Genomic DNA, 19,163 nt, shown 5'->3' on the forward strand with positions numbered 1-19,163 from the left:
CGAGAAACAAACTCTCACCTCTTGGATTGGTATCCATCTCACCAGATGTTAGGCCAATAAGATTTGGACGTTGCATTGGTGTCCTTGAAAAGAACTGGCGGTACTGAGATCTGCCAGTACTGGTAATACTAGGAGCTTCTGGATTATAGCCATCTGGTTCATATGTATCTATTGTAAAAGAAAGAAGAAAAATCTAGAATGGATTTCTGATTAATTTTTTTTTTAAAAAAATCCCTTATGTAACCTATAGATTAGGAATTTAATTTATTAATTAATTATATCCCATCTTTCTATTACAAATAGTGCTCAAGATAAAATACAAAATTATAATCAAGACATAAAAGCAAAACAGTTAAAACACATCAATAGAAAAAGACATAAAGAGCACCCACCAATTTTAGCAAACAGTTTAAAAACTCAAAGACTGGCAAGATACTCTTAAATTGTAATACATGTTATTTCAATAAAGTTTGACATCCTCTTTCAGAAATTTCTGCACCATTGTATGTTTTATATAGAATAGGGGCAACACAACTCTTCTGCCCTGAGGGCTGCTAAGATGCTGGCTCTGGGGTAGGCATATACCCACATGTATGCACACACATACCAGCAATCCTGATACAGATTGCTCTTCCCTTGCTAGTATTAGCAGCAGCAGGGAAAGAATAATCTGTTTGAGGATCTCTGGGTGGTGATGGTGGTATGAGTACAAGTGGTTGGGATTTGGTGATGGGATTAGTGAAGGGATTGGAGGGTTGTGTGTGGCCTCTGAGCCACTGGTTGTGCACCTCTGGTGCAAAAAGATCTAAATTTAAATCCATATAAACTACTTCTAAACAATAGCCCATAAACTGGAAATGTTCAATATACATCCCAATTCCAAAGAAAGGGGATTTTAGGTAACTACAGAACCATAGCATTATTTTCCCATGCCAGCAAAGTAATGTTGAAGAATCTACAACAAAGGCTTTTACCATATATGAAGCAAGAAATGGAAGTTCTCCAAGCTGGATTCAGGAAAGGCAGGGGCACTAGAGATCATATTGCAAATATACGTTGGATAATGGAATGGACTAAAGAATTCCAAAAGAAAGTCATTTTGTGCTTCGTAGACTACAGCAAAGCATTTGCTTGTGTAGATCACGGAAAGTTACAGAATGTTTTTAAAGAAATGGGGGTGCCACAACATCTGATTGTACTGATGTGTAATTTATACTCTGGGCAAGAAGCCACGGTAAGGACCGAATATGGAAAAAACAAATGGTTTCACATTGGCAAGGGCGTGAGACCGGGTTGTTTAATCTATACACAGAACATTTCATACGGAAAGTGGGTTTAGATCAAGATGAAGGAGGGGTGAAAATCGGACAGAGAAACATTAACAATTTAAGATATGCTGATGACAACATATTATTAGCAGAAACTAGCAATGATTTGAAATGTATGCTGAAGAAGGTTAAGGAAGAAAGCACAAAATCAGGACTTCAGCTAAACATCAATAAGACTAAAGCAATGGCAGAGGACTTACGTAATTTAAAGTTGAAAATGAGGAAATCAAACTAGTCAAGCATTATTATCTTGGCACAGTTATTAAACAAAATGGAGACAATAGTCAAGAAATCAAAAGGAGGTTTGGATTGGGAAGGGCAGCAATGAGAGATTTGGAAAAATCTTTACAAGATAGGAAACCAAAATCAGAATTATTCCAACCACGGTATTTCCAATCTCCATGTATGAATATGAAAGTTGGACAGTGAAAAAAGTGGATAGGAGGAAGATCCAACTCATCTGAAATGTGGTGTTGGAAGAGAGTTTTGCGGATACCCGAATAAGTGGGTTCTAGAACAAATATAAGCCAAAACTCTCACTAAAAGACAGGCTAAAACTCTGTTGTTTCGGCAGGCCTTTGGGGAGTAGGCTGGACCTCTGTTTATGTGTTATATGTATATACTGATTTTTTTTTTAAAAAATGTTGTATTTTAAACGTTTTAATATTGTAGTATGTTAATTATATTTAATTTTTTTGTATATTTCTATATGTTTTAATAATACATGTTTTAATTTGTAAGATTGCCTTGAGTCCCAATATTGGGAAAAAGGCATAATAATAATAATAATAATAATAATAATAATAATAATAATAATAATTGAGATTATCATACTTTGGATATATAATGAGAAAAATGATTCATTAGAAAAGACAACAATGCTAGGAAAAGAGGAAGACCAAAGAAGAGATGGATTGACTCCATAAAGGAAGATTTGGACATGAAGTTACAAGATCTGAATAGGGTGGTTTACAACAGATGCGACTGAAGGTCGCTGATTCATAGGGTCACCATAAGTCGAAGTCGACTTGAGGGCACATAACTACTGCTACTAAACTACTACTAGAGGAAGTCAACTGGAAAAAGGCTAGCCTATAGTGGATCTACCTAACAATATTCCCAGAAAATGTGGAGGTTCGTGGCTAATCTGACTGGGGTCATGGTGGACAGGTCAGCAGAGGCAGAGCCAAGGGGTCACAGGAGGGGGAACAGTCTCTGAATCCCCAACACCCAGCAACCCATACCACAGAAACGATGGACTGAAGCACATAAACTTTGAAGAGTATACATGCAAAGGAGGGAGTGGGGGAAATCACAGCCACACAAAAACATTCCTTTGGACTGTTGTTCCAGAAACAACTTTCATTCCACAGAGAATCATGCGTGAACAGTGGGGTGTTCACACAACTACTGAAAATATGATGCTTCCACTGCTAATAATGATATCCTCAGAGCCACACAACCAGGGCCACCTCAAGGCCATGATGGGCCCCAGGGTACCCATCTATACTGAACCTCCTACTCTGTTTCCAATACTAAACTCACACACAACACAACACACACACAGTCAACAATGTACAATAATAATGCAAAAACATTTTTCACTATGTGTTTTAGTGGAAATCAATTTCCATGCTTTCTTGGAAGTAAAAGACATATCTTTTCCATGGTTGAAAACTCAAAATACAAACATAAGCTTCTCCTTTTACAGCATAAAGCACACAGACACAGAAAACACACACATTGACAAACTCTCTCATACACTTACACTCAAGAAAGAGACATAGACTGACTCATTGCCTCATTCAGATGCAACAGCCAAACAAGACATACACAGCCCAGTGCTGGCCCAGGTCATTTTGCTGCCTGAGGAGGATAAGCTAATGCCCCCCACCCACCCACCCACTTTCTAATGAAAGTACATGTACACTGATGGTGCTATATAAATAAATTATTATTATTAGTAGTATTAATAATATTAATAATAATAATAATAATGAGATTATTTGGGCCAGTCACTACCTCTCAGCCTAAATTACCACACAGGATTGGCGTGAGGGTAAAAATGGGGAGGAAAAGCAGAACATAAATGTAATAAAATGAAGTAAATAATTTTATGCTAGTAAAACAGAATTGCTTTACACTATGTTCATAACAAGCCTCCATAGCATGTAAATGACAATCTGTGCATTGTATTGCTGTGTGCACATATCTACATGCATGTGCATTAGAGATGAGAAGCATCCTGTACTTGAATTGGATTATTTATTTTATACAAAGTCTGGGGAGGGAGCCTGAAGACTGACACCAACTCAAATTAAACATCCAAAACTTGCAAAATATCCTTTTGTTTTACAGATGCTCCACCCATATATATATATATATATATATATATATATATATATTACAATATTTGTATACCGCTCCAGATCCAAAAGATTTCAGAGAGGTGAACAGCAGATAGAATAAAAGGATAAAAGAATAAAAATGGCTATTCTGATAAAACCATGGTTGGTTACTCACAGAAGACTTCCTGAAATAACAATGTTTTCAGGAGGTGCCGGAATCAACTCAACTTTGGCCCCTGCCTAACCTCCAAAGACAGGGAATTCCACAGGAAGGGAAACACTACACTGGAGGCTCTTTTACTGGTGGACCATAGGTCCATGTGGAACTACCAGGAGCACGTCTCCATCTTCTGCATAAAAAAAACTTTATTAGTGGCCAAAACAATGAAGTATCTTGTGGCAACTTAAAGACTAACAAATTTATTCTGGCAAAAACTGTTGTGGACTATAGCCCACTTCATCAGATATATGGGGCACTATGGAGATTTTCAGGTTTTTATACAGTACACATGGTGTTTATAAACAGTGAGATCACAGTCCTATCCCTCCCCCTGCATTTCCCTAAAAACAACAACAAAGAAACAATGCAACACACTAGGCTTCTAGATAACAACTCTGGACTATACAGCAGTGATATCATACATCTCTCCCTCCCAACAATATATGTCTAACAATTATAGACTACTTGCAGTGCTGACATAACCCATCATAAGACACAGCATCAAGTTCTCAGAACATTCAAAATCCATCCTTTTGCATACTGTAACAACCCATGCAAAAGTACTCCTTTGAAGCCATTTTTTTCATTCCAACAACCCACATTGCACAGAGAAGGAAACGAAATAAGCTGTCTTTGAAATCATGAGTGCCATGTGTGTATGAATCAGACAACACAGCCCCCACAAAAAGCGCACTCACAAGCCCCAAGGCATTCATTCACATACACAAACATGAACCACAATGCACAGACACACACACACACTTGCACAACAAGACATTTATACCGAGAGACACATCTGTCCCCTTTCCTTAGGACTTCAACCCTATGCATACTTACATGGGATTAAGTCCCACTAAATTCATAATTTTAAACATGGTGAATATCCTGAACAGGTATCATTTTTATATAGGGCATTTAATTATTACACATAATCATATGTATGGTGCATATGACAAACATAGGTCCCGTGTACGCTCTGCCAATATGGCAGAAATCCCAACATAGGTTGATGCAGTATGAACATCATAAAAGGCAGGTAAACTTGTCACATATGGTAAAAACATTTTTTCTGTGAGGAGTGACCCTAACAAAAGATATGAGACCCCTGTGTTAATGACATTATAATGCTGGCACAATCCAAGATATATTTAAAAAAACAACTGTATTTGCTTACGTTCTGATACTGAATATAGTAGGTTTTGGGGTAGTGGAGGAGGTAGTCTTGCTCCCACTGGTGCAAGGCTGGGCACTGGAGTTGTTCCTGGCTGGTCACGACTGTTGATTAAACTCGACTGTGATAAAGGAGGCCCTAAAATGAAACATAAAAATGCTAAGAAGTCTAGTCACGTCACTTCTCTATTTACAATTCTTAAAAATATGCCCTTTCCTTTCAGGACTCCCAAGCAGAACGCTCTAGTCTAGTTCATGCCCTACTCCTCTCCCACCTTTCTTTGTTGATTCCTTTAGTCCCCATACCTATCATCACTCTGTCACCAAATTCATCTACACCCTAATTTTTCTGACCATGCAATATACTTCTCAATAGCTACATTGGCTTCCTATCCACTTCTACACGCAGTATAAGTTCCTTATTCGTTTCTTCAAAGCCTTCCATGGCCTTGTTCCCATCTCTGTTCCTATATTCCAATACATCCCTGCTTAGACATTCCTGTATTCTACTCCACCAGGCTCCTTGGCTCTCTCAAATGACTCCTTTTTCTCTGTAGCTGCCCCTTGTAGTTGAGCTGCCCTGAAAAAATCTGTATGATGCCACCTCCCCAAATTCCTCCTCCAAACCGTATTTTCTGTGAAGCCTCTGGCACAACCCATTAGTCCCCATACATTAATGAAACTAAGCACAAGTATGTGCAACAAATGCATATTCTTCCTTGTTTAGCCTTGCCTTTATTTCTCTCCCCTTCTTCTGCTATATTAGATTGTGAGCTCTTTACAGACAGGATCTGTTCTCCTGCACTTTGTAAAGTGTTACGCACAACATTATTTGTAACGTTTTAATGTATTTGTTTCTTATATTTTTAAAGTGAACAACAACTGAAGTTCCCTCATTGGTGTACATATAAATAAGAAATGAATATATATCGATATATATATCTTCCATGGAGCTCAGGGCAGTGTACATGATTCATCCCTGCCTTGTTACCATTTTTTTCTCACAACTCTGTGAGATACATTAGACTGTCAGATGTGGGTGACCTTGGGCCAGTCACTGAGTTTCATGGCTGAGCTGGGATCTGAATCTGGGTCTCTTAATCCACCAGAGCACAGTGGCTTATAAATGGTTTCAGTAACTAAGATCTGAACCTGCAGTTCTCGGAGTTCATATAAAGAAACATTAGGTTGAGAGGTCTGACTAATTTTTCAAAATGTTACTAACATTTTAACAAAAGTCAGAATGCCATGACAGAGCACCTGTTATTGTTACAGCTGATATCAGGAAAGCTGCCCCCCTCCCACTAGTGCCCTTAATTTTTTTCAGTATCCACTGTTAAAATTTCAAATTAAAATAACTGTCAAATTTCCTGATACAACCAGTACCTTAACATGCTTTACAGAAATGCATAAAGTTGAGGAGACTGCTCTTTCGCCACACATTGACCTGGTTCATGCATAATGCTAATCCATGGTTTATTGCCCTACTCAAGCTTTCTCTAGCAAGCAAATGATTTAACACTGTTTTCTCAATCTCTGGGTTGTTTGTTTACCTCCTCTTTCACCCCTTTCCTCCCTGTATTCCAAATGCCTATGTGATACTGTAACACTGGCATGTAGAGTGACTGTTTTGTTTTTGTTTTTTTACTACTCTTGCCCGCCACCTTTGTAGCTTGGCAAAATAACCCATGAACAATCCATGTAGTGAAAACTCATTGTTTAAACAAGCCAGAGTTCACAACCTCAAAACAAACCATGGATTCTCTTTCCAGGTTGTTAGTGGTTATCAAACCATGGTAATGCTTCTAAACATTCACAGTTGAGAAGAATACTTGAAGGCATGCCAGTGATATATAAAAGCAAGACAGTCAGACCCCCTGTTTGGCTGGAGAGCTAGCATTTACCAGCACCGCTTCAATGCAATTCTGCATCTGGGATCAACTGTTTCAACTAAGAACATTATAATGATTTCACTGGGATGCATTTTTTATTATTATTTTCTTTACAAAAAAACCCATCCAAGACATTTTAATAGAACACTGTTATGTTTACTCTGTATTCTGCTATACTGGTTTTTAAATGTCTGGAGCTTTTAAAAAATAGTATCACTTTACAGATGACCTAGAAATAGGAAGAGCCAGTGTCATGATTTTAAAATATCAATCTTAACAGTTGGCCATCTCCCTGACACCAAACCACACCTGCTCTTTCCACTATAGAAGCATTGACATACTATCTGAGTCCATAAATCTCATACCTCTCTTGCTAGCTTTCCCACCTGTCCATTCATAACACTTTTCCTTGTTATTTAATCAACATAATAACAAAGAGGTGAGACTGAGGGAAGACTGCAGGCTGAGCTTTTCCCATTTAAAGACAAGTTTTGAGCCATATGCACGTCCCTCTCCTTCCTCCTTAAACTGTTGTGCACTTTTCTTATAATTATCTATTGTTGTTTCCTGCTGTGTCAAATGAACCCAAACTCATTTTTGGCAGGCTGCGTTCTACATTATCAGCACTGCGCCAGATAAACTTTTTTTCTGCTTCCAATAGCTCTCACCCTTTTGTCCAGAGAGAATCCACATTTGCCAAGTGATCACAGCTTCAGTAAAGAGTGCACATAAAAACCTTAGCCCATTCTTTTCAATGCGAAGAGGAAGAGAGTCAAAGCAAGTCCACTTCAAACTCCAACTGAATTTCTCACACACACACACTTTTCCATGCTAGCTAAATGGAGCCTCCACGGTCCATTATGCCTCTAAATATGAGTAGTAACAGGAGGGGGAGGGGACAACCGGCCAGTCTTTTATCTCCGTGGCATTTGTATACTTCCTATAAGCATTTGGCTTGTCAGGGTTGGAAATGGGATTTAGGTTGAATTTTTCATTATTTATTTGCTCCAGTTCAGTGCCTTAATTTATATGTGTGTGTGTTCTCTCTCTCTCTCTCTCTCTCTCTGTGTGTGTGTGTGTGTGTGTGTTGTATTCATTCAAGCTTGATATTATCCTTATATAGCTATCCAGTCAAGCTGAACTTGTATTTTGTCCCCGTCCCCAAAAAGCAGTAAATAATTATTAGTGATACAATTTTCCTTTTTTTAAAAAAGAGCTACCAAGAGCTCAGCCCAAACCCTGCTATAGCAATACCAGGCAGGGCTGGACTAGGAAACAGGGTAGCCCATCCACCTGTAGAGGATCAAGCTATTGGACCCTGCTTGCCGACCAAAAGCAGGGGCTAATCTGAAAGCGTGGAATGCCTCCAGAAGGTACAGAGGAACATATCTATTTTTGGTTGTCTAGTCAATTTAATAGTCAATTCTCTTTACCATCTTTGGCTGTTTAAGAGAGAAAAGGGGAAAAGGTGTTTTTATTAGGCTCAAATCCCAGATAGCTGCCAATTGGGACAAACAAAAAAAGCTCTTATGCCACAAAGTAGTGAATAGGGGAATGCTGATACTATACTGAATGTCTCTGTCCTTTTTGCTGCAGTCTATGAAGTAACATCTCCTTGTCATCTGCCTTTCTTTGCTCCTTCTGCTGCTTTAGACATTCCTACCTCATTTAGAAATCCCACCAAAACCTAAACTAATTCAACTTTGGACAGTTCACTTTGAACAACATAAAAAAAATCAGCAAGCTCAAAGTTGTTCTTTCGGGCTTCAACTATATGGCTTTATTTGAACACCTGTCATAAAAAGCTTCACTTGTGCACGAGTACGATATATTTATACTGCAATCTTGCACATTTATGTATAGTATTAATTACATTTTCAGATTCTTGTAGTACTATAACATTCAGAAAAATTAAAGTATCATGTTTGCAATGTTCCTGTTACTGAGGTTATATATAATCGATTGAAGTACTTTAAAGTGCTATTTTAAAAGAAATCTTACTTGGTATAGGAATTCTAACAGGTGGCGGCGGCCGAGGATGTACTTGCGGACCTGGCATTCTCATGTTGTGTGTCGGGCCTCGCGTAGGGGGCATTAACATTCCAGGAGGAGGAAGTCCTGGAGGTGGTGGTGGAAAAGGAATCATGCTTGGCAAAGATACTTCATCAACAACTAGTGGGTCATTTCCATGATCAAATTGACAGAGATCACCAAGTACACAAAACCCTCGTTCTGCAAAAAAACAAAAAAGAAGATCACATAAAACTGTCATTTGTAATCATGCTAGCTCATCCATAAATGATTGGCTTGACTGTCTTCAAACAATTAAAGAAAGAGAGAGAGAAAGAGGGGTTTTTTTTTGGCCGCATGAAGTATCTATGAAGTTACTTAGAATAGATAAAATTTAAAAAATCAACATTAAGACAGCTCTGCATTGTTAATTTTTGTGACCTGCCCAGGGAGCTTCGGCGACTGGGCGGTATAAAAATACAATCAATCAATCAATAAAATAAATTTTCTGCAGACTGATGCTAATTCCAAAAACACACCCAATCTTGTGCAATTGGTACTGCAATGTGCAATAGCAATGCATAGTTCTGATACTTTCCATACTGTTTCAGAATGGAATAGGTACTGGCATTAATTTAGCTAGAGCTAAACATAGAATCTTTCTAAGAATATTTTTCATTATAAATACTTTACTGCTATATCATAAAAAAGTTATTAGGAAGGCATATATTGAAGGAATCAGTTGGGGGAGGGGGAAGGGAAACTGCCCCAAGAGCTTCAGCTATTGGGCGGTATAGAAATTTAATAAATAAATATAACCCTAAGTGCATGCCCTATAACAATGAACAAGACAGTTGCAGATTTTAACATGTGCTCACACTCCAAAATTGTCTAAGATAGACTCAAAAACATTATTTGACATGAGTACTACTAAAATATTTGCTATATTTGTGATCGCAAATTTTGAGTAAATATGACTCAGTCCAGCAAGTAATGCAGGTGACTTCCTAGAAGTCACCATCACTGGCACCTGCCAAGGCCTATTGCTCTGGTGGGGACAACTGCTGAACTACTGAGCTTCCTAGCTCTCCTGCTCTCCCTTATTGCTGCTGCTGTCTGTTCACCTGCCTTCTTCAAGCATGCGAACAGTGACAGGAGTGAGGAAATGGGAGAACATCCTCCATTTGCCTTGCACTCTCCTCCCTCTGGGTGGTTGGGTAGATTGGGCTCAGTGGGAGAGAGCAAGTGACAATGGTGAAGAAGTGGGCCCATTGAGGGCATCTTGCTCAAGAACCTGCCAAATTTGGAGCAAGGATGAAAAATAAAAAGTAAGACCCACTTGTTCAGCAACGCGCCCCCCCCCACAAAAAAACCCACAGAAGTAAACAAAGTACCATACAAATCCACATATATTCTCATTTATAATTTGTGTCTAGCAACATAAAAATGACTGTAATGAGAAATTAAAAAGAGAAATATCTAAGAAGAGCAAGCAGAATCAACACTTACCATCATAATCTCGACAACGCCGTTTCGGTGGGGCATTCCTGCCAAATGAGTTAGGAACAGAATGATTGCTATAGTAATTTGACCAGCTTTCTGTTGTGTTTTCAGGATGGTGAGCAGGTGCAATCACAGTAACGGCACTGGGAATACACTGTGCTCCAGAGGAATACTGCTCAGTAGAATTAACGGAAGACAAAGACACTGGATTATATGAGCTCTCCATATCACCCCTTTCACACTTGAACTTGGCTCGCTCTCTGTGCTCTACTTGAAAAAAAAATCACAATAAATTAGTTAAGTTTCTATGCTTTTCCTCAGATTCTGACAACATGCCAAAAATTTAACACCACCAAAATGCATGCTCAGTCAGTAAGAAAACTCTAAACAACACCTGGTTAACCTTGTGGTAATATGCAAATAGTATACTCAGGAAGGTTCTTATTACAGAATGTGAATGCTCCTCTTGCAACGTTTGCACTAACTAGTCCGATTTCCTTTAGAAAGAAAAACTTCCACTTACAAGTTATTTCAATTACTAGATTTCCCCCCTAAAAGACACTTATCTTTCATTTAAAGCAGAAAGGATCCTTTAAAAGGAAATAAATAGTATCCAGCACCTCTTCCCTGCTGAAAGAAACCCAGCAGTTTAAAATGGCATCCTCTACCAACAGGCAAAGTGTAATAGAAGGTACTGATCTACCAGAATACACTCGAGAACAAATTAAAAATAATAATAATTCCCTTGATTAGGAGGACACTCTACATAACACAGCTCTTAGAATGCTTTAATATTGTCAGCAATCACTATTTTTTAATAAACCACTACTTTTCTAAACCAATTTGATTCGTTTGGTACATTTGTCAGAAATCTATGTAAAAATAATATATTCTTAACAAGCATGCTATATCATTTGTATCCACAAAACTAGGAACAGACATTATTTGGCTGTAAATAATACTTGCCAACATTTCTATTTGCATCCCTGTCTTTGCTTGCATCCTGGTCTTTGCTTCTACCCCGACTGCGGCTACGACTCCGGCTTAGTCCTCTGCTTTTACTACGACTCTTACTTCTTCCCCTTCGCCAGTCATATTTGTCTCTGTATACGTCATTCCGATCATAGTATCTATCGTAGTCTCTCCATTTGCCATCATCTCTTTTTCTTTCTCTAGTTCTATAAAAACACACACACCACATATACATCAAGAGTGGACTTCAATAACAAAAATCCTAAAATGCTTATAGCATCAAAACATAACAATCAGGTTTTGACAGAAGGCAACTTGTGTCAAACTCCAAGAGATATTTTTATACTGTAAATCCAGTTACTTCTCAATACTAATGTGGCCAACGTAGGAAGTAATAGAAAAGAAAGCCCTGAATTGGATAGAAGCATTTCTGGCTGGTGTACTATTCCTAAAGCAACTTAAAGCAATCCTAAAGTATTCCTTGAGTTCTTTGTACTAATACAGGATGCTAATATTTCCCTCCCAATCCCCTTTCCTTTTGTGTCATGTTGTTTAGATTGTAAGCCTGTGGGCATGAACTGTCTTAAGAAATATTTTTGTAAACCGCCTTGAGAGTCTCTTTGGCTAAAGGACGGGATAAATGTGCTTAAATAAATAAATATTACATAAAAACAATTATTTGTATCAGAAGAGCTGGAAAAATATTTCGCCCATACAACAACCATTTGTATCCTTGTGCTCAGCAGAAACAATATAGTTAACTACAAGTGAATCACTCTAATGAATCTATAGCAGGACAATCTGATCATAAACCAAAAGGAGATACATACATTTAATTCCTTAAGAAGAAGGAACGCCTCCTCCCATATGTACCTGCCCGGACCTTAAGGTCATCCACAGGGGCCCTTCTCCGTGAGCCCCTGCCAAAGGAAGTGAGGCAGGTGGCTACTAGGAGGAGGGCTTTCTCCGCTGTGGCACCCCAGTTGTGGAATGAGCTCCCCAGAGAGGTCCGCCTGGCGCCTACACTGTACTCCTTTCGTCGCCAACTGAGGACCTTTTTATTCTCTCAGTATTTTAACACTTAATTTTAACTTAAATTTAAATTTTATTGTTTTAACTCCGTATTTTAATTTTATACCAATTTTGCTGCGTGGTTTTTTATTCTGGTTGTGCTTTTTATATTGTATTTCGTATTTGTGCTTTTAATCTGTTGGTTGTCTTATTATGGTTTTAATTTTTGTGAACTGCCCAGAGAGCTTCGGCTATTGGGTGGTATAGAAATGTAATAAATTCATAAATAAATAAGAATACTAACCTTTGTTCATTAGAATCTGAACGAGTCTTCTGAGGGCTAGTATATTTCTTCTTTTTGCCCTCTCGTTCTTCTTCAAAAGATTCCTGAAATGTCTAAAGACAAACAGCAAATGATTACTTTGCACCCCTCCCCAAAGAAAATACAAAAGAAATTAAATCCCAGTAAACCAAGGAGAAATAAAGGCCTGAGGCAAGTTACTACAACACAGGGATTTAAATATGCATGTGGAGTGCAAACAGAGGACTACTACAAAATGCCCATATTGCATATTATTATTAACAACAACAACAACAATTTCTGTAATGCCTAATAGCCACAACAGTCTGGGTGGTTTACAAAAAATGCACAATATATATATTTTAAGGCATGGCATTTTCATTTTGTAATTATGGAAGCTAAAAGCTAAATAAATGTGGGATACTCATGATTTGTTGCAGCATTCCTTGTGTTATATCAAGATGGGATACTGCTTCAGTTATAGAGAAATGCAGCAGGAGCTAGGAGGGCACAAATCTGCATACTTTGTTACAATTTTATGCCACCTTCATTAGGGTTCAGAGGAGCAGGCATGGGATTTTCCATGCAAGCACTGGTCACTCCCAAACCTGCTTGGTTTTAGGTATGGAACTATATCATGTGCCTTCTGAACCATAACAGTGTACTTACTATTTTATACGAACTGTTGCTGTCCTCAAATATGAAAAAAGTAAGCCAGCCTTGAAAAACCTTGAAATATGAACTCCGAAATCAAATGAAGTTGGGTTTTACTTTCATTTGCATCTCTATGTCTTACCCTTTAGCTTTTTGCCCTCACATTTTAAAGCTACACTCTACAAGTATACAATTGCTCTATTCTAGCAAACACAGCAGATATACTAAACAATATTCATCTGAGTATCATTTTGGACTGTATATATGAGCCAGTGCAAACCCTGAGTTGGGTGTATTTGGTACGTTAAAGCAGGGGTAGGCAACCCAGACACATTTCTTGGCACCCACCGAGGTTCCCTACCCTTCCCAGTTTTTTTTAATTAAAATTTTTCTTACCAGCACCTGGGATTGCTTCAAAGCAAAGTGTGGGCCTCCAGTCATTGTCATCTTCATTCCCCACAAATGCCTCTGGGCCACACATGCGCTCCCGCACATAGGAAATGAAGATGGCGGGTGGCTGCAGGGTGATGCTTTCCTCTGCAAGCGTGTCCAGCCACCAAGAAAAAGAAGGGGGGAAAAGGAAAATGGATTCCTATCACTTCAGTCTGGTAAGCTGGAGGGAGTGGCTAAAGAGAGCAGCGGGGGGTAAGGGAGAGCAGTAGAAAGCCAACTTGGAGGCAGGGTTCAGGAAAGCCAGTGGGAAAGGAGAGCAGCAAGAAGCCAGCGGGAGCTGGGGAAGGAAGCTGGGAGCAATGGGGGTGGGTTGTGTGCTAGTATGTCTGAACAGAGGGTGTCTGCATGTGTGTAAGAAAGAGAGAGGGAGCGAGAAAGGGTTTGGGTGGTGGTTGGAGGGATCCTGAAAGAGTGTGCTGTGTGAATGGCTGGAGGATGGCTGAGGGCATGTGCTGTGTGCATGTGTATGAGAGCAAGAGAGGGTGTGCATGTCTATGAATGGTGAACTGAGGTGAGAGACAGAAAGAGAGAATGTATGAGTGGTGATCCAGACTGAGAGAAAAGGAGTGGGGGTGGGGAGAAAAGTTGGCTGGTGAAGGAGGGGGTACAGTCTGCCATCTGTGAAATAGGTTTCTGTTGGCACTGAAAACCACTAGTTCAAAGGAGTTGTTTAATGTGTTGGGGCTCAAACCCCACCTCTGCCTTGTAGTCAGTCTTTTGTGAAGGTTACTTGTCCTTGGTGACTAGCGACACCTCTCAGGATAGCTATTTTGTACTGGTTCCTACAACAGTTCCTCAAATTGCCAAATGTGCCCATGGGCCCCAAAAAGTTGCCTACCCCTGTGTTAAAGAGATAGGACTACTACATTTGCATGAATCCCGTTTCTTTCAGACCAACACTGTCATGGAGAACTTTTTAAATTTTTTAAATCAAGTTTAGCATGTTAATTTTAATCTCGAAACTGCCCACAGCCAAACAGAAGAGCCTGGATCAGACATACTGCTTCAACTTTTAAAAGTAGATGTCATTAGCTAAGAAATCAAAAGCTACTTTGGAGGTTATTAGTCTAAAGCCACTAACTTCCATTACATAATACAATTTATATTTCCCCCAAATATTTGTGGAAGCAGAGCACCAAGAGTGTGAAAAATACTAATCTATCTACAGAAAGGGCGTAAGTCTGATGATCTAAACATAACTGAAATATTCCCCAATTAATTATCTGATTTTATTTAACTGATAGCAAAGAAGAGGATTAGAACTAGATATAAAAATCATTGCTAATATTAAATGACATACATGCATATGACAGTCAGTGGAGCAGGACTGTGTGGTACGAGGATATCATCTCTCATTTGACCTTATCTAAGTATAGCAAAGAGCTTTACTGTAATATGTTCATTACTTAAATCAGGACAGGCTGACTGAATTAAAACATGTTAAATACTGGTTTATTTTCTCCACTACATTTACTCCTAAACAAGGCAGCCACCGCACACTGTTCAATCTTAGAACAGTTGCCTCTGGCCGGATAGTCAAGGAATCAAATTGGAATAAGAGACAAGGGAGAACAGGCAGAATGAATAACCTTCTATACCACCCAGAGAGCTCTGGCTATTGGGCGGTACAGAAATGTAATAAATAAATAAATAAATAAATAAATAAACAAACAAACAAACCAGGGGTGCAGAACCATAGGCCTGAGGGCCAAATCTGGTTCTCTGAGGTTCCCCAAAGGCCCCACCGCTTTCCCCTAACCACCGATCCTTGGGTGGTGTTCTGGCTTTCGTGCCTTTTTTACCCAATTCTAAAAGGTGCAAATGCTTGTCCTAAGACTTAGTTACTGGAAGTAAGAGCTTTAAGCTAAAATATGCTGGCATTTGGGGCTTTTTGCCCCTACTCCTTTTGTTCTTGGCCTGGCTCACTACTGGATTGGAGCCCTGTATGCTTCTGCAAAATGGAATTTGGCCCTTCAGCCAAAAGTGGTTCTGGACCCCTGCCTGTGGAATTGAACCATGCAGCCTCTAGTATATGTGTCTTGCTACATTTCACACATACCAGTCAACTCGTAGGCCTATGCTTTCTTTTTAGCGCGATGAGTATTTCTTTCACCCATAAAGCGTGCCATGGCAGGCAGTGATGGAGCTATCACTGAAAGTAGACAGAACCCTGCCAGTTCCATAGAAGACATCTCACACTTAGGTGGCACATGTGAATAGGTGTTCACCTTCTGATTAGAATATAACAGTCTCATAACTGAACTCTAGGTAAGATCATAAATCAAGATCACAATTTTAGTCCCAAATCTGTATCTGTGCTGGAAATCAAACTAGCAGAAGTCACGATAGATAACACCATTAATATATACCTGAAACTATACATCAGGAGTTGGCAGCTCCCAGAGATCCAGGGGATACACCCCTCCCAACTCCATGCACCTCTGAAACTTAGTAGCAAATCCGTGGTGAAAGAACGGCAATCTCTTTTAAACAAGGCACATGGGGATCATGTGCACTGTTTTAAAGCAAAAACACTCCTGGGAATCTCCCAGGAGTGTGATTTTTCTTTAAAATAATGTGAGTTCTCCCTGCACACCTTGTTTTAAACAGAGATCACAATATCTTTTGCCGCAGAATTTCAGCAGCACATTCAATGGTGAGGATTACAAAAATGGCCATATGGAACACATGTGGCAACTGTGTTGTACACTCCTGCTGTAGATTCTTGTAGAGGAACTATTCAAATGTTGTAAATGGATGAGTAACTGACGTCATGATCAAGTGTAAACTAGGGTTCAACCTGCTCTGGAAAGGGTTGCGCTTCCTCTATATGACCAGGTTCATAGTCTGGCAAGTTCATTCATCTTTGTCATTAGATGCCTAAGTACCACACAGTACTTTCTACCAGCTTAGTCTTATACTTTATCTACAATTCTATTGGACAGAGATAGCCTGGTTTCAGTTATTCATTCTCTGACAGCCTCCTGTTTGGATTACTGCAATATGCTGCATGCAAGGCTATCTTTGAAAGTGGTCCAGAAAGTTCAGTCCAGAGTATGGCTGAGATATTGCTAACTGGGACTAGACCATATGACTACTAGTGGGTGATACGAACTCATTACTCCAGTGCTTCATCATCTTTATTGCCTTCTAGTGATCTTCAAGGTCTTTCATGGCTTGGGGGCCATGGTACCTTAAGGATCACCTGCTCCCATATGTACCTACTCAAAGATAATCTTCAGAGGCCCTTATCTGAGTGCTATGGTGAGGTGAATGCAATGGGCGCGTATTTTTTCTTCTTTTAAATGCTTTTAAAGTGTTTTATTCTGTTTTTATTTTATTTTATCTTGTACACTGCTCCAAAATTTTGAATGGGGAGTGGTATATAAATATTGTAAATACAATAAATAAAATTAGTGCCCCTTGCCCCAGAGAGGCCTGCCCAACAGCCATGTTACCTTTTCAGTGCCAGGTGAAAACCTTTTTATTTTCACAGTCCTTTAAATTCTTTTGAATTTTTAACTACGTTTCAACCTTGGTGTTTTACGATCATCTCCTTGCATTTTAGGATGCATTATTTTTTAACATTACTTTTTCTTTTACTGTTCATGATTTCCCCACTTTTTTTATTTTTTTCCATATATATTACTTACACACACACACACACAATCAAGATTACAAAGACTATAATCACCTAAAAGGGCTCCACTATTGTAGTGAAAAAGGAGAAAATTGCCATCTACAAGCAAAAACATCCACCCTTAATGTGTTTACTTGCTTCCTTTGGGTATTAAACAAAACAACAACTGCACATCATGCATTTAGAAAAGACAGACTAAGGCTGCAATCCTGTGCTCCCTTACCTGGAAATAAGCCCCACTGAATACAGTGGGAATTACTTCTGAATAAAAATACATAGGATTGCTCTGGGTCACAAGCAAAAGATGGTGAGAAACGTAGTATTACCTCTTCTTTGATTTCTTCTTTTCCCTGACCTGCAGGCTTCAACTCTGGTTTTACTGGCTCATTGGGAGCTAGGTAATCCTTGGTGTACAGGCTCTCAAAGAGTTTATCGACAAAACCTGATGTTTCTGAGAGAGAGATACAGAAAATAATAATCAGTTTTTACCTACCCACTAGTTTTGTATTAAAAGCACAGTTTTGTTCTTTTGATCCTGGCCAATTAGATCCATGTGCCTCAAAAAGCTTTGGACTTATTTTTGCATCAACAGGAGCTCCCCATGCCACATTGCAAACCTCTTTTGAAACGGTGGGTTATTTTAAAAGCAATTTGTGATATGACATAGAGATCTCCCTTTTGAAGGCATGAAGTCAAACACTCCACATCCTTGCATTGTGTTGGCTTGGGCATGCCTAAAGTAGGTCTTGGCTGTATGTTCTCACACATACAGTAAGATTCTGGTTGTTGATAATTTTGTGTGCAGAAAAGGACTGTGTAAATGTTCTTTTGGAGTCAGTATAATTTCTTCATGGCACCAGTCTCGACAGGGTTGAAATGAAAATTTCAAATTCATAATATGCCATAACAACTCTCCACCTCCCTCTCTACTTTGGAGGTGGAGTAGGGAGGTGGAGGGCTTGCCTCTGTGTCTGATGAACACTCAGGGCTTAGGTCACCCATCAAGTGTAGAGCAAGCCAACATGCCTCTGCCTCCCTGCTTCAGTTCAGAGCTGGAGATGGGAGGTGAAAACACACTGGCTTGCTCTGCCTCTGATGGGCACTTAAGAGTTTGAATGGCAGTCAGGCACAGAGTAAACTGATGCCCCTTTGCCTGCAGCTCTAGAAACAGGAATTTGGGGCTTTCCCATACACTTGACAGGTGCTCCCAGCACCCAGCAAAGCCAAAGCAATCCTCCACCCCCATCCAGCTCTTTAGTGCTGGCTTGAGTTATTTTCACAATGGACAGAGTTCACCTCCCCACTCCAAACTCAGTGCTAGAGAGAGAAGCAGGGGATTTCCCCTGACTTCATATTGCATTTCAGAGGTACTGAGAATCCTCGAGATGTGCAAGTCCAGAGGGAAGGGTATGCTCATTCTTGTAACGTTAAAGTCCAATGGTTAAACCATGGCTTAACATTACGTTTGTATGCAGTCAAATTCTAGCACTTTATATTATATTTTATATCTGACGAAATGTACCAATTCCTTCTTAGAGGTTAATTGGTTTATGCCACAATTAATCAATTGTGTTCTAGTATCTTGAGACTTTTTTGAAGAAATTAACAGGGATACCCTTTGCGAAATTTAAAGATGCCTTTTCTGAGCGACTGTACTTAGA

At 39.3% G+C, this 19,163-nt stretch overlaps 2 protein-coding genes across 5 annotated transcripts in view; one reads left to right on the plus strand and one right to left on the minus strand.

The window, feature by feature from the left end:
* The window catches only part of LARS1 (leucyl-tRNA synthetase 1), a 379,820-nt gene that overhangs the window by 293,255 nt on the left and 67,402 nt on the right, over positions 1–19,163 (plus strand). The window lies entirely within an intron of this gene.
* Positions 1–19,163, minus strand: part of RBM27 (RNA binding motif protein 27) — a 46,885-nt gene that overhangs the window by 22,918 nt on the left and 4,804 nt on the right. The window contains exons 3-10 of one of the 4 annotated variants that reach the window (XM_063120650.1): positions 17,829–17,953; positions 13,806–13,946; positions 12,759–12,850; positions 11,438–11,649; positions 10,478–10,738; positions 8,960–9,190; positions 5,071–5,205; positions 19–168 (exon numbers count right to left, since the gene is read on the minus strand). In XM_063120650.1, the coding sequence (XP_062976720.1) occupies positions 19–168; positions 5,071–5,205; positions 8,960–9,190; positions 10,478–10,738; positions 11,438–11,649; positions 12,759–12,850; positions 13,806–13,946; positions 17,829–17,953 (1,347 nt within the window). Of the gene's footprint in view, positions 1–18; positions 169–5,070; positions 5,206–8,959; positions 9,191–10,477; positions 10,742–11,437; positions 11,650–12,758; positions 12,851–13,805; positions 13,947–17,828; positions 17,954–19,163 lie in introns of all 4 variants that reach the window. The other 3 variants (XM_063120648.1, XM_063120652.1, XM_063120651.1) reach the window with 3 other exon arrangements.

The sequence above is a fragment of the Elgaria multicarinata genome, chromosome 3, assembly GCF_023053635.1.
Source record: "Elgaria multicarinata webbii isolate HBS135686 ecotype San Diego chromosome 3, rElgMul1.1.pri, whole genome shotgun sequence".
Taxonomy (NCBI): Eukaryota; Metazoa; Chordata; class Lepidosauria; order Squamata; family Anguidae; genus Elgaria; species Elgaria multicarinata.